The following is a 15,295-nucleotide window of genomic DNA, read 5'->3' as shown; positions in this document are numbered from 1 at the left end:
CTGGAGAACCCAGCAGCCCTTACCCCACTCCACAGTCCACCCCCCCCCCCAGGGTGCTCTAGACCACCCATCTCCCATCCAGCCTACCTAGAAATGGCTTTTTAGTCCAGAGTATGTGGGCCAAAGGAGTGGGACTGTTCTTTCGAATTTCTTCCCCCAGTTTTCGGACCTCGGGCTGCACCCCATCAACACTCCACAGCCCCTTGCCAGGTCACCCCTTGACCCGAGGGGCGCTAAAAACTCCATTGCCATTCCCGGAAGAGAGAGCGCGGGGCGGCGCTGACCTCTAGTGGTCATGTTCGGTAATGCAGAGCCCTGGGCTGGGCTGGCAGGACCCCTGGCGTTCCCATCTTTCTTCCCCTCCGGCCCCTGCTCTGCCAGATTCGGGAAGGAAGCCCGGAAACTGGCTTCTCGGCGCCTCTTTGTGCGAACATCGCGCCTGGCAACCCAGGCATCTGCGGGTGGCTGCCTTACTGCCGGACTGAGAACCCCGAAGGTGGGGGAGGACGGAGTTTTGTCTCACTTGGCACACTATCCGCACTCTCGACTACGGCACAGGGCCAGGCACACAGTTGAGGTTTTTTATCTGTTCGTCAAATACTTGTGAAACACTTGCCAGGCCAGAGAGAAGAGGACATGGCCCTGCCCTCCCGGGGCTTCCAGGCTGGTCCTGGGGCCTGACTGTGTACTTTGCAAAGCAGCATGAACAGTGGGGAACACTCGGCTGTAAAAGAGCAGAGGATCTGGGTCGGGGATGGGGGTCAGGCAAGTCGGTGGAGGAGGCGGAGATCTGAAAGACAAGTGGAAGTCAGCTCCCGCAGAGAAGCTGGGAAAGGCATTCCAGGCATAAGGTCACAACGGCTGAGGGCACAGTCCCAGAGCAAGGGCCCTGCACCCGTGACCTGCCACGAGCGGCGGGACTGGAGGGTGGGGCGATGCCCCACAGCTCCGGGCATTGGGATGATTGGCTAATAGGGACCTGACGTGTTGGCTAACTGGCAGCCTTGATTGGCTCTCCAGATGTCCGAAGGGAGGGGGCTGAGCCCCTCCCAACCCCTCTGCAGGAGCAGCGCCCCCCAGGAGCAGGACTGGGGGCTCTGCTGGTCCAAGCTAGGGCTTCTCCAGGCTGCGGTACTTCTTGCGCAGCACGGAGACCGGGTCCTTGAACAGTACTGGGTCCAGACGGAGGTGAGAGGAGACCAGAGGCATGTAGCCAAACTCGGCCGCCATCTGATTGATGCAGTCCTGGGCCGGCGGCTGCGGGTCTGGGCCCCCAGGTGCCTAAGGGGGAGGAAAAACGCTTTGGAGGTCTTCTCTGTCCTCTAAACCCACCCACCCCCCATGCCCCTGAAACCTTCAGCAAAGAAAGATTGGGGTTAGTGAGAGGGAATCCCTTCCACCGCCAGGGCCCTCCCAGTGCCGACCTGTCCCCCTGGATCCTCACCAGGGGAGGGCTGGCCTCCAGACGCTGCTTTCCATAGGGCACCTTGATAGGGGGCAGCTTGGTGACTGCTGCTACCAGGGAGTTCATCAGGACGTCCACACAGCTGGGTGCTTCATCTGCCAGGGTTCTCAGAGCCTTGGGCAGGTAGTGGGTGAAGAGGGTGTGGTAGTATCTGGGCAAGGGGAGAGGGAGGGGCTGCAGTCAAATTTACCCACTACTACTCCCTGCCAGGCCCCATTCTCCTGACCTCACTCTCCTTTGACTTCAATCCCCATGCCTCCTTAGAAAATCCCGCTCGTCCCCACTCCCCACCCCCACCCAGCCCTGACTGCCTCAGAGAGCCCACACCAGAAATACACATCTTTCTCTGCTGTCCTGCACTCTGGGGGTTTGTCTGCAGCGCCTGGTGTCCTCCCTGCCCCCTCTGTTATAGTTCCATAGGGCCACCAACCGGGCCTCTGAGGTCTGAATTCAGCCAGAATTGGTGGCGGGGTGTCAGCTGGTTCCAAGGCCATAAAAAATGGCAGCCCCAAAGACCAGCTTCAGGAAGGCTGTGGGTTAACCAGACCGATGCTGCTCAGGGTGAGCCTTGCTCCACTCAACCGCCTTCTAGAACAACCTAGGCCCACCCTGCAGACCTTAGGGGTAGTCTTCACTCTGCTGCGACTCCTTGCAGAGCTCCTGGGTAAACCTACTAGAGGTTCCAGGTCACACATATTTGGTTTAAACACATCTAAGGAACCCTTCTAAAGGGGCCTTCCAGAATTCAGTCCCTACCCCTAAGATGGGTGCTTTAGTTAACTTTTGGAAGGCCTGGGGCAGTCCCCAGCCCACCACACACACACTTATAAAGCTTCAGGGTAGGGAGCCTGAGTGGCTCAGTGGCTCTGCCTTGGGCTCAGGTCATGATCCCATGGTCCTGGGATCGAGTCCTGTATTGGGATCTCTGCTCAGCAGGGAGCCTGCTTCCCTTCCTCTCTCTCTGCCTGCCTCTCTGCCTACTTGAGATCTCTGTCTGTCAAATAAAATCTTAAAAAAAAAAAAAATGTCTTCCGGGCCATTCCCGTGCCATCACCATCCCCATCACCAAATTCAAATCCCTACCCCTGCCTAGCTCTGTTTAAAATGACACTAGCTACCATTTGTTGGCCACCTGTGTGCCAAGGCCTTCATATGGTTTTCTCATCAGATTATCACATCAGCCCTTCGAGGTGACAAGGAAAGTTGAGGCCTCACAAGAGCTGAGGAGATTTGCCCATCATACGACTCGGATGTGGCAGATCTGAGCCCAGAACCTGGGTCTCTAGGCCCTAGCTTGATGTGCTCACTCCCACACCGCCCTGCCCAGGATCAAGGCGGGGTGGGGGTGGGGTGCTCTGGCCCTTGGCTCCCAGTGCCAGGCCGGCCATCCGTACCTGTGGTAGAAGGCAGCTGATGTGAGAACCATGGAGAATTCGTTGGCCTTCTCGGCAGTGTGGCCCCAGTCACCCCGGGCCTCATCCCAGAAGTGGCTCCATGTCAGGAAGCCCACCATCCGCTCCGGGAAGCTCTGCCACACCACAAAAGCGAAGTCCACCTGGGGAGATACTGAAGTGAGGTATGAGGAGGGACTTCCCAACCATCTGGGAACATCAAGAGACATGGAGGCCAGGCCAGCCCCACCTGGGGGACTTGGGAGAGGACGTGCATCCATGAAAGTTTCCAGGACTGCTGGGCTGGGGTGGGGTGGGGTGGGGTTTCCCAACAGGGAGCTGGAAACAGTACTTTTACCCCTGGGAGCTGAAAACTGTTTTTTAAAAGTTTGCTGAAAGCTTCTGCTAGAGGACTAAGGAAGAGGGCGACAGGCTCTTGGGGGTGGTTTCAAAAGCAGGAGGCTGCACCCGGGCGCTGGTCCTCGGCTCCTCCCTGCTCTGAGAATCTGAGGTGTCTCTGTCCCCCCTCCACCCTGGGGTCCTCTCGGGCCGTGTCCTGACCTCGCTTGTGGTAAGACTGCTCTGTGCATCGAGGCTGAGGATGGCATCCGTGCTGAGGGCTCGGTGCGGGAAGAAGCGGTCACTGGCCTGTAGTGGGAGGGAGGTGAGGCCGACTCAGCTGTGGCAACCCTCCCCGGGCTCCCACCGTGACTGTCTACGCAGCCACGAAGCGGGAGCCTGGGCGCGCCGATGTAGAAGGCAGAATGCGATAACAGCCAGGCCGCCCGGACCTGGGACGCGGAGCACGTGGGGCAGAAGGTACCCAGGGGCCCCTCCAGTTTCGACCCCTCGGAATTCCTCTTGTCACATCACATGCTTGCCTCAACCCTGGGAGGGGCTGTCAGACATCCTCCCTTTGAAAGAAACAAGTCCAGAGAGATGAAGGGACTTGCCCAGAGCCACACAGCACACAGGGTCTCCCAGCATCCCGGGTTCTCAGAAGCCACCCTCCTCTGGCTCCGTTTGCTGCCATCTGTCCTCATTTCCTCAAGACCCCACGTTTCTCCTCTGGCTCATCCATGGCAGCCAACATATTCCCTCTGCCTTCCCTCATCACATAAAACCCCAGCTCTCTGGAGGCACAACCCACAAGGGCCAGGCGTGGGAGAGGATCATCTCTATTGGGCCCTCAGCTGAGACCCACATCAGACAGCCCACTCTCCACTCCACAGAATTCTGCTGCACCCACACGGCACAAGCAGTCCGCCTGGGGAGATCCATAAGGGACAAGTGAGGCGCGACTTCCTGACCAGGTTCGGACCCGACTAGAAGTCCAGATCTGGCTTGGGCTCAAGCAAAGCACCCATGTGTGCCCTCCCCGGTTCCCAGCATGCGGGGGCTGGAGCCCTCCCTCCCACCCCACCCCCCAACTCCTCACCTTCCTCTGCCCGGCCAGCACTGTCAAGGGCACTGCTGTCTTGGGCCATCTGGAAGGGGGTGGCTTCTCACTGCTCCAGAGAACCAGGATCTAGAGGAAAAGGGGGTGTTCCTGAAGGCTGGGAGAACAGCTGTATTTCTGAGTTTGGGAGAGTTTACTTGGAGCCAAGTCCTTTCTTTGCTGCCCTGTTTTTACCTCTGGGCATCAGGAAGGCAGGAATTCTGGTGTGACCTGAAGGTAGCTACCTACAGCATCGGAACTGGGGACAGTCAGTTGTGGTAGCCCCTAGCCTGGGTCCTGGCCCCTCGTCCCATCCCCATCTTCTCTCAAAGGCTTTTGATCGCTTCTGGTCCTTTATCATTCGCTGCCCAGCTCAAATGTCCCCTCTGTGGAGCTGCTCTGTCTGTCCCTGGCCGAGCTAAGGGCTTGCTTCCCCTGTAAGTCCCCTCAGGAGGCTATGTGGCTTCTCTGGAAGTGACACCTGACAGCATGTGCCGGAAAGTGCTAACTGAATCTGAATCCGGGGCAGAATCCTTTCCTGCTTTTTCTCTAAGTCCTCAGCATCACCCCTGAGCACCCCTCAGCATCACCATCACCTGAGAAAATGACTGATGGGTGAGTACATGCGTGATCACCTGTTTACCTCTCCAGTGGCCCCAAGGGGTACCTGCTTTTTACATGATTTCATCAGTTTCCTTTGCGGGGGGTGAGGGGGAGGAGGAAAGGAACAAGAATGTTGGGACTTAAAAAAGAGGGCAGTGAAAACCCCTTGAAAACCCCTCCTGTGCCTCCCCCCAAAACATGTGGTTACGCTTGGGGTCTAGATGTCTTCAAGGGCCCTGCCCCTTCCCTCGCCCCCGCCCTGGATCCCAGGACCCCCCCTGGCAAAGGGGACAGACCTGGGCACAATGCTGGGAACCTGCCACCGCCTGAATGAGCTTCAGTGGGGGCTGACCTGGGGCCCCCACCCAAATCAGAGCACTGAACCTGCCGGCAGGCCGAGAGCCTAGGGAAATGAGACACAGGCTGTTAGGGTGGGAGGGGACAGGACCCCCTAAAGAGTGGCCTGAGCTGGGGACTCCAGGAGCCAGGAGAGATGTGGGTGAATCAGGGAAGGGCATGGCAGGGCCCTATGGTTGAGGCTGGGACAGACTTGGGAAGAGTTGGTGAGGGGACTTCAAGTTGTCCCATCCCCAGGCATACCCCGCTGTAGGTGGTAGAAGGGGAAGTCCGAGGGGCTTGTAGAAAAAGTGGGCAGGGCCAGGAGGGCGCCTGGAGGGCTGTTCCACACGAGCGAGGAGTGAGCAGGTGCTCCAAAGATCCGGTCCTGAATAATCTGTGAAATGAGAGAGGGCTGTGCGGGTGTGGTCGTGAGCAGGGTCTGGGGAAGTTCAGACCTGGCGTAGCCACACCCCTCCCGCCCCCCCCACGCCCCCCTTCAGGCTCCTGGGAGGGCAACAGCTGCATCACTGTCCAAAGGGTTCAGGTGCCGAAGTCCAGAGTAGGGGGCACTCAGTGATGGTGTCCAGAAGTGGCCAGTGATGGTGAACTTGCTGCCTCCTTTTCCTTCCTCACTCATGGACGAGGCGGCTAACGAGTTGCGACATTCTTTCCGGACCCAGACTCCCCTTTAACACAGCACTGAAGGCAGCCACAGACCATCACCCGGGCTGGCACCTTGGCACAGGCTTCGAAATCTATTGGCCAGAGCTATCCCTCTACAGATGGGGGTAAACTGAGGCCAAGACTGGAGAAGGAACTTGTCCAAGAGCTCAGAGTCAAGCCTCAGATTCATCCCATAAGCCCCTTCAGGGGAGAAGTCCAAACAGCAGGGTAGAAGATGTGTCCGGAGAGAGGGGTGTGGAGCGGGAACGGGGATGAGGCAGGAGCCAAGCACCATGGCTCCCATCATGGAAGTCCCCCTCACCTCCAGAGTGGTATGGATGACCTTCTCCACTGAGGAGAAGTAGGCATCCCACAGAAACTGGGTCTGCTGACGCAGGGCAAGGACCCGGGTGGTGGGCATCTCCCGGAGGGCAGCGAGGACCTGAGGTACAGAGGGAGGAAAGGAGAAGGCATGGGGCCTTGTCAGGCTCTGACTGACTCTGAGATGGGACCACCCAGGTTGGAGGTCTGGGAACCAGAAGCCTTCTCCCCACAGTTTTCCAAGCAGCCACCTTTGGCCAAGTCCCAGGTAATAATCAAGGTCACACAGAGTTGAGCCTAAATGCCACTTAATAACTGTGTGACTGTGGACAAACTACTCAACCTCTCTGAGTCTGTGTCCTCATCTGTAAAGTGGGGATAATAACAGTACCTGCCTCATAGGGCGGCTGTGGGGATTAAGCTAGATTATACAGGGGCTCCTGGGTAGCTCAGTTGGTTAAGCAAACGTCTGCCTTTGGCGCAGGTCATGATCCTGGGATCCTGGGATCGAGCCCTGCCTCAGGCTCTCTGCTCATCGAGGAGTCTGCTTCTTCCTCTCCCTTTCCCTTTCCCTCTTCCCCTCCCCCTGCTTGTGTGCTCTCTCATTCTCAAATAAATTTTTTTTTAACGTCTTAAAAATAAATAAATAAATAAGACAATATGCGTTAAGTGCTCGGCATATGGTAGCAGCTCAGTGCAGGCGGCTGCTATTAGTAACTACCATACTGTTCTCGCTTCTCAGGGGATTCAAGGCATACGCAGTTTTCTCATCGTCAGGCGAAAGTAGTTTCATCAGCTGGAAAAGTCACCGTGCATTTTGCTTTCCCACCCCAGCCTCCCTGGAGGCGCTCAGATTTTGGATTTTTATGGCTTTCCCTTAAACTGGTCGAGTCATCAGCTGGGCCCGTGGAGATCATCTGGTCTAACTTATCCTATTGTACAGATTGGGGAAACTGAGGCTGGAAAAGGCTCAGGACTTGCTCTCAAGCCGTCAGGAGTCTCTGCCTCTCTCTGATCCTGTGGGAGCCCCAGAAGCTTGGGGCTTGGAGCAAAATCATGAATATACACATATGGGGAGATAGGAATGAGGACTGAGATCAGCCTGGAGGCTGAGATCGAAGGCTTCTCCCACGTCCTAGGTCCAGTCCCCAACCTGTGGGCAGGGCCCTGAGCTACCTGAAATGGGAGCCTCTCATCAGCCACGATGGCCGCCTTGGTCCAATCGATGACTTCGGAGAAGGGCAACTCCCACCGAGGGCTGAGAAGCACAGGGATACAGCCAGCCTGTGGGAAAGGGAGGCACTGGGGAGCCCAGTCACATCCTACACACACTCCCCCTCCCCCAGTTCCAAATTAGCTGCTGCTTCCATTGGGGGCAAGGGGCCCAGAGGAGAGAAAGGTGGTTTTTTGGGCAGCGGGTTGTTCTACACAGGGTGTGGTGAGTGTGGGTGCGGGCAGCTCACGGTCCCTTCCCCTGGGCCTGGCAGAGAGAGCCTGCCAGCTCACGAGTGTGGGGGGACAGGGCCAGGTGACACCCAGGTTGGGGTTGTACCTGCAGGGCTTGAAGGAAGTGCAAGGCATCAGGATGGCGGGCAGGGATGAGGCAGAAGGTAGCATTGGGGAGCGTTGCCCCAGGGTGGGTCCTAAGGAGATACAGGAGGGGTACCGTACAGGTGAGGCCTGAGACACCCGCCCCTCAAAACCTGGTTCCCTCAATGCTCCCCAAACCCCCCCAACACTCCCCAGTTCTCAGTGTGCAAACCCACCATCTGTGCTTCACATGTTAAACACTCACGAACACTGACATGAACACAAGCTTCACACCTGCCCCTCACCCACGGTGGGCTGGGAGGCAGAGGAGCCCTGGGTTCTAGTTCTGCCTCTGCCCTTGGGGGGCTCAGGCATCTCCCCCTTCTCTTCTCTGGACCTCAGTTTCCTCATTTGCAAAATGGGAGGGGCGGGACCAGCTGTTTCCAAGGCCTAATCTGACTGCGAGAGACACAGGCTCGCCCCCCCGCCCCCCACTGCTCTGCCACACGCAGATTCTGAGGCAGCCCTCACCTGCGTGGCCTCCATGCCCTGCCTTTGCCCCATCCAGAGAGCCCAGGCCCATGAAAAGCTCCTCTGTCAGGAGGTGGGCTGGGCCCCCAGCCTGGAACCGCACAGGAAGCTGCTGCCCAGAGGCCCCCTCACCCAGAGGACAGGCCTCCTCTGTTCCTCCCATCTTCTCCCCCCAAGCCCAGGGCCACACTCAGGCTGTGTGTGTTTGGGAGGGGGGGCTTGATTTACAGCCTCCCCAAAGCCACCTCCCTGAGACTGCCCACCCAGGGAAGCCCTGCCCATGACCTAGCTACTGGGAGGCATGAGGAGGGCATGGAGGGGGCAGGACCTCTGAGTCACAGGTCTGCTCAGAGTGGGACTGACGAATAGGGCCCAGAGGTCCCAGGACCTTCCTCAGCTACATCCTGTCTGGTCTGAGTCTGAACCATTGAACAGATGGGGAGACTGAGTCTCAGAGAGACCCAAGGACTAGCTTAGGGTCTCAGACAGGGTTAAGGCCGGAAGTAGAACCAAATAGGCTGACTCCTGCCCCTGGGTTATTTCTGCCTACCCCCCTTCTGTCTCTACTGCTCAGGTGTCTACCAGGCTTCTCCTGGAAGAACTTACACGCTAAACAACAGAACATTCTCTAACTCTAACAGAAGCTGCCATAGCACCAGCCAGCTACAGCCCTCCTCCCCTCTCCAACAAAGCCCTAAAGGACTGAGAAGCCCTAAGTTCAAGGCTTCCGAGATTCCAAAGAGATTTCTGAATAAACTGTACTCCTCAGTCCTCACTAACCTCTGTTGTTGCCTCCTCTGTGTCTCCGTACGTCCTCCCTCAGCCTCGAGCACCCCTCTCTGCCTTACAACCCAAGGCATTCTTCCTACTCGATCTTTTTTTTCATAATTTTTTTGGTTTGTTTTAAGATTTTATTTATTTATTTGAGAGAGAGAGTAGGAGAGAGAGCAAAAGCAGGGGGAGCAGCAGAGGGAGAGGGAGAAGCAGGCTCCCCACTGAGGAGGGAGCCCGATGTGGGACCTGTGGTCATGCCCTGAGCTGAAGGCAGACACTTAACTGACCGAGCTACCCAGGTGCCCCTCCTCCTACTCGATCTAAAGGTCCAAGCTCAAACCTCACCTTCTCTGGGAAGCCCTCCTTGATCTTTCCAAAGATGGCTCCCTCCTCTCTGCTCTCACAGCCTGTGTGCCCACAGTAGTAATGAGCCAGCCGACCTTTACTGAGCACTGTACGAAATGCTTTGGGGCAGTAACTCAGTTCATTCTCACAACACTCCCTCAAAGACGGGAGGTCTAGGTCTAGGTCTAGGACTAGGCTGCTAGTCCCCTGCTTTATAGATGAGTGAATGGGGGCCTGGAACGGCTTCACAGCTCAGAAGTCAAGGAGCCAGTGAGCAAGGCAGCTTGTACAGCGTCCCTCTGCTTAATGATGTGGGTCCTAACCGGGAACTTGTCTGCCTTTCCCACAAGATGGAGCAGCCTGAGGTCCGGGCCCACGTCTGCACAGCCTGGCAGAGCACCTGGCCGAGACTGGGCACGTAATGGCTGCTCAGGGAACAGATGCTCAGTGTGTGATAAATGACAGACCCAGGAGCCGGGGGCCAGGTGTCCGAGATGTCAGTTTCTGCACAAATTCTAGTAAAGGATCTGGCTGACAGTAGCCAGATGGTGGGAGATGGTGAGATCCCTGTTGGTAGAGGTAAGTAAGCAGAGCTAGATGAGCACCTGTCACTGTGTGGGTGTGTCTGTGTGCATGTTATGGAGGGGACATCATGGGAACTGCCAATGAGATCTTAGGGTTCTGTGACCCTATAAGGTGTTTGCCACAGACTCAGGGCCTCAGTGCCCAAGGATGGAGTCAGTGTGGCTCCCTTGGGCCCTCCGCGGGCTAGCTATAGGCAAGGCTACACTGTGACTTCTGTGTGCCCTAGGCTCTTTGGCCTTTGGGGTCTCTCTGCCATAGATATTACGTATAAATTACATTTGATAATTTCATTGGTATAAAAACAAAAACACTGGGGTGCCTGGCTGGCTCAGTTGGTGGAGTGTGCAACTTTTGGTCGAGATTACTTAAAAATAAATGAAAGCATTAATATTATATATTAGGGTCATCTGGGTGGCTCAGTCAGTTAAGCATCTGCCTTCAGCTCAGGTCAGGATCTCAGGGTCCTGGGATTGAGTCCGGGGGGGGGGGGGGCTGCTCAGCAGGGAGTCTCTTTCTTCTCCCTCTGCCCCACCCCACCCCTGGCTAGTACTCTCTCTCACTGTCAAATAAAATCTTTAAAAACATATATATCAAAACATTTTCTTCCACTTAAATGTATGTTTTTTTCCTTCTGATTTTCAAAGAAATGAAAATCATTTCATCAAAATAAAAATGTTCCTGGGTCCCTGAAAGTACCACAGGACTTAGGCACTGTGCCTCCTAGATCCAAAGGAGACCTTAAAACATGCATTGAATTTATGTTTAAAAAAACAAAACAAAACCCTAAGCGGGGGAAAGCACACACATGCGTTGTTTGTGCACACAGAGTACCTCAGAAAAGACGTGAGAGAAACTAGAAATGGTGTTTGGCTCCAGGAAGGAAAACTGGGTGGCCAGAGACAGGGGTGAGAGGGAGATTTACTGTATACCCTTTTGTGCCTTTGGAATTTTGTACCCTGTGAATGAATTCCCTATTCATAAAAATAAATAAATAACAATTTAAAAGGGTGGAGGCTTATTCCAAAGCAATAGGAGACTGTTCACCGAAGGTGGAAAAATACGGGTTTGGGGGCCAGAAGTACAGGGCTGAAGCCCAGCTCCGCAGCCACTCCATCACAAACTCGAGGGAGGCCATGGTGAGTCAAGGAGTTCATCACCCAAGGGTCTTGGCTGGCTCCCTCCACCACTTTGAACCTCAGTTTCCTGTTCCCTGATATGGGAATGAAAATGCCTCCCTTGCAGGGTACTTGAGGGTGTGTGACTTGTGCAAAGGGGCTGGCACAGCACCGGGCTCCACGTGTTCGCTTCCTCCCCTCCCCCTCTGCCGCCCTGCCCGCCCAGTGAATGTGGGACAGTGGCTGTGGGACAGTGGCAGGGACTGTGAATTGCCTCTTTCTCGGGCCAGTGCTTTTTTATTCAGGCCACCTTCCGGGGGCTGCCCTGTGGCTGGTGGCCTCCCTCTCTCCTTCTGTCCCTATGCTGTCTGGCTGCTTTAGGCAGCTGCCTGACACCTCAGGGAAACTGAGGCTTAACGTTACTCCAGAGATTACAAGGCCTGTTCCCTGCAGGGAGTGGGGGTGGGAGCTGAGGTCAAAGACAGAACTTGGGAAATTGCAGAGGACGGTCAGAGGCTGCCAGGCTTCACCCCTTGGAAATAAACTCACCCACCATGCTACTCAGAGGGCGGCCCCCACGGATGAGAAAGCCTTGACCAGTTCTGGCCAATTTGGGTTCCATCAGAACACATTCAGCGAGCCCACAGTTCGCCTCCTGTGTGAAGCTCCCTAATTTCCAGTTTCTCAAAGAAGTTCAGACCGAAATAGCTTCCAGATTCACCAGTGCAGTAATTAAAGTCAGCCGAAAGAAGAACTTCTGGCGCGCCTGGGTGGCTCAGTGGGTTAAAGCCTCTGCCTTCGGCTCAGACCATGGTCCCAGGATCCTGGGATGGAGTCCCACATGGGGCTCTCTGCTAGGCAGGGAGCCTGCTTCCTCCTCTCTATCCACCTGCCTCTCTGCCTACTTGTGATCTCTGTCTGTCAAACAAATAAATAAAATCTTAAAAAAAAAAAAAAGAACTTCTATAAGCAAGAACAGCTAAAAGTCTAATTAGGAAGGTCAGGAGGGGCCATGGTGAACAAGAGAAACTTGTTCACTGAAGGTAAGCTCTGTCTGAGCTCTGAGCTTCAGGGGCCTGGCGCGGGGGTGGGGGTGTGATCCCCAACCTTTCAGATCACTCCGAGGAGGATGCCTGCTAGGGATGGGTCCGGGCAGCAGGGCCTGTGGGCTAAAGAGGCCATTGCATTCCTACCTCTGGCTGTGGGGCTCCCTGGAGGCCGTGTGCCTTGAGGAGGTAGAGGAATTGCATTCCCAAGAGAGCCCTCTGGCTGAGAGAAGCCCCTGAGAGGCAGAGGCAAAAAGGGAGCTTGGCCACGTGAAGAATTCCTGTGGGGGACAGGAGTGGTGAGCTGAGAACAGCCTATGTTGTTCTAGCAGAGAACAGGGAGATACCTGAGGGAGGGAGCAAGGGAAGGACACCAGAGTGACAGGTTCCAACTCAGGTCTGCCCCACGCATGGAGAAGGAAGGGGGGCCTGGACAACCTCAAAAGGACTGGAATAACATCCTGCACAACCACTCTTCGGACACTGCTGGCCTTCCAGGGGTACAGAGGGGTTTGGGTACTTAGGGGTTAACTGCTTTATCACCTAAGGCCTGTCACTCCAACTAGCCCAGGGACAGGAGTTTCTGAACAACTCTCCATGTCCCACAGGCCACCATGTCCCTTACATGTCTCCAGGCAGTCGTGCTGGTGGGAAGTTCTTCTGCTGGTCTGACCTCATTCATATTTGCTGTTTCCTTAAGAGATTAACTCCCCAAATTAGACACAGGAGCAGCTTCCATCTGTGACTAGTCCTTAATCTCCACGGCTCTGAGGCATTTGATGGGTTGATCGTATACACCCTTGGTTAAAACTCAGAATTCTAATGCTGAAGGCTTTGGAAACGGGCAGCTCTGGATTTCAACACTGGCTGTGCCCTGTCTGTCTGGGTGGCCTCAGACAAATTCCTTAACCTCTCTGAGCTTAGTGTCTGGTACACAAACAAATGAAAGCAGTTAGTATTATTTTATTATAACCATTATTTATACTTTAGCACAGACCGAGCCCAACAGACATGTATGTTAAAATATTAGGGAAGGAGGAATTGGAACAAGAGAAAAAGAGTAAGCAGGAGTGAGTCATATTTTTGTGTTTACAGACCCCTAAGGGAGAACCCCCAAACCTACTTTGGATACCCCGTGTGACAAAGGACCTTCTGAGTGGGGTTTCTCTTGGTCTAACCTGATTCTCCCTCCTGGGACAGCTGAGGCCAGAGTTTGTCAGGCCTAGCTGGTTCTCCAGTCCCATCTCCATCCCGCCCTCTACCCTGGCCTCTGGGCTCACTCCCACTGCAGATCCCTCCCACCCAGCACCCTCTCCACCCACCCCCCACCCCGGGGTGGCAGAGGTAAAGGTCCACTTACTGCTCAGGTCCGTGGTCCTGCTCACAGTGCCCATCCCGGGGGCAGGCAGAGGACTCAGTGCCTGCTGTGCGCCACCCGCCCCTCTCCTCTGCCAGGGCTAGCAGGGGCACCCCAGGGTGGGGGCTGTGCTGTCCCAGCTTGCCAGGGGCCCCACCTCGCCATGGGTGGGCTTCGGGGAGAAGCGGGAGGGCCACGTCAAAACCAGGCCGGAAGGTGTCCACTGTGGGGCTGGCCTTGGCCACCATCGCCTGTCCCAGTTGGAAGGTCTGGGGGCAGAAGTTTGGGTGGAGACCGAGGACCAGATGGTTCCTTCCACTGTTCCACTGCTGGGGCAAGGGGCTGCACTCCCCAGCTGGGGCTTCCAGGCTGAGGAGGAGGAGGAGGCAGGCCTCGTCGGGGCTAACGGAGCCAAAGCGGGAGCTCTCAATGGAAGCCAGGATCCCGCGCTGAGTGTCAGAGATCGGTCCAGCCACTGGGTACGCGAACACCTTGAGACCACCACCCCTGCACTTGGAGATATCAAAGCAAGCTCCCCAGTCACAGCTGCCACCACGGGGGGCTGGAGGAGGTTGAGGGTCATCTTCTGGGAGCTCCCCAGGCTGGGAGAAACTCTGCAGGAGCTCTAAGTCCAGCCAGCGGGGCCAGCCTTGGGGGGCACCCGCCCGGGGTCTGGCAGGCACTGCCAGGCGGAGGAGGGGGAAGACTCTCAGAAGGACGAGGAGCCAAGAGGCCGACAGTGCCAGCCAGAGGGACTTTCTTCTCCACGACTGCATGTGGCCACCTGTGGCCAGGGCTGGGGGAAGCAGGAGGAGCAGGGGCTGGAGGGTGAGTCGCTGGAGCTGGGCTCTGCCTTCTAGTTCAGCGCCTTCATTGCACAGATGGGAAGACTGAGGCCCATTGAGAACCGGCGGCCTGTGTAAGGTCAAACCGCAAGTCACCAGCCAGGCGCCAGGAAGCCAGGTAGGACCCGACTTTGTGGCCTTGTCTTCTTGCAGTCAGGAATCTGCTTCCTTGGCCTTTGGACAACCAAGCTGGGCTTTGCCCCTGCAGCAGGGCCCCCTGCCCCTGGGCACTGCTCAGGCTGATGCAATCCCCTGACCACACTGCAAGGCCACGTCCTTCTGCCCTCCTGGCTGCACCCCCTGACCTTGGCCTCAGCAGAGAGGCGGGCAGTCTGCCAGGCCATGGGGAACCCGTCAGGGCTCTCGCAGGAGGTGGCTTGGCCAGGGTGCAGGGCTGGACAGAAGGGGGACTGACCTCCCCAATCCTCCCCTTGCCTGAGCGGTTCCTGAGTAGCCCACTGGCTGGCACTCCTGGGCTGTGGGCCCTACGGCTGGAGCTAAAATTAGACCCCACACCCCATGTGGGCTATCAGGGTCGGCTGAGGTCAAGGCCTGGGTGCAGCCGGTGCCCCCTGCCTGGGGGGCTGGGAGTTCTCTGGGTCCTAGTCCTCTCCCACTCCTCGGCTGTCCCCTACGCAGGCAGCTCGGTCCCCTCCTCCCCCACCCCTAGCAGCTGGTCCTGCACTCTCTGACTTGGAGCTATCACCGGGCACACACCGAGGACCCTGCCCCACGCCCAGTCCCGCAGCCGCCTGCCCAACTGGCGTCTTCTCCCGTTCCCTCTCCGGGCAGCATCTGGCCGGACTGGATCTCTTTTCCAGCCTGGCTCCTCCCCTGCCAGCCCTGATTCGTTCCTGCCTGGGAGGCGGGGTCTCCACTTAACCCTTTCCAAACCAGTAACCTCCAATGTCAGTAATTCTCCCCGGCAGGACCCAAACCTCTCAGAT

At 56.6% G+C, this 15,295-nt stretch overlaps 1 protein-coding gene across 2 annotated transcripts; it reads right to left on the bottom strand.

Annotated features, from left to right (window-relative positions):
* Window positions 1-53: 53 nt before the first annotated feature.
* Window positions 54-15,263, bottom strand: EXTL1 (exostosin like glycosyltransferase 1). 2 transcript variants are annotated; one of them, XM_032863818.1, is made up of 11 exons: window positions 13,507-15,263; window positions 7,773-7,863; window positions 7,397-7,504; window positions 6,222-6,341; window positions 5,498-5,630; window positions 5,194-5,300; window positions 4,295-4,384; window positions 3,418-3,504; window positions 2,860-3,020; window positions 1,445-1,616; window positions 54-1,281 (listed from the first exon to the last, which is right to left on the bottom strand). In XM_032863818.1, the coding sequence occupies exons 1-11, from the start codon at window positions 14,277-14,279 to the stop codon at window positions 1,111-1,113; spliced, it is 2,013 nt and encodes a 670-aa protein (XP_032719709.1). In that variant the 5' UTR covers window positions 14,280-15,263; the 3' UTR covers window positions 54-1,110. The 2 variants fall into 2 exon arrangements, with proteins under 2 accessions (XP_032719709.1, XP_032719710.1); XM_032863819.1 differs by lacking the exon at window positions 6,222-6,341.
* Window positions 15,264-15,295: the final 32 nt, after the last annotated feature.

The sequence above is a fragment of the Lontra canadensis genome, unplaced genomic scaffold (assembly GCF_010015895.1).
Source record: "Lontra canadensis isolate GAN:19392208 unplaced genomic scaffold, GSC_riverotter_1.0 scaffold25, whole genome shotgun sequence".
Classification (NCBI taxonomy): domain Eukaryota; kingdom Metazoa; phylum Chordata; class Mammalia; order Carnivora; family Mustelidae; genus Lontra; species Lontra canadensis.
Note: the sequence above shows the minus strand (reverse complement) of the source record. Positions and strands in the feature narration are given on the sequence as shown.

What these genes read in the sequence shown, in the direction of transcription:
- EXTL1 (XM_032863818.1), bottom strand. Translation starts at nt 14,279, where the DNA reads ATGCAGTCGTGGAGAAGAAAGTCCCTCTGGCTGGCACTGTCGGCCTCT. An exon ending in GTTCCCAGCATTGTGCCCAG is followed by an intron (nt 4,385 to 5,193) that starts GTCTGTCCCCTT and finishes CTTTTCCTCTAG; the next exon opens with ATCCTGGTTCTCTGGAGCAG. An exon ending in GCAGTCTTACCACAAGCGAG is followed by an intron (nt 3,021 to 3,417) that starts GTCAGGACACGG and finishes GTATCTCCCCAG; the next exon opens with GTGGACTTCGCTTTTGTGGT.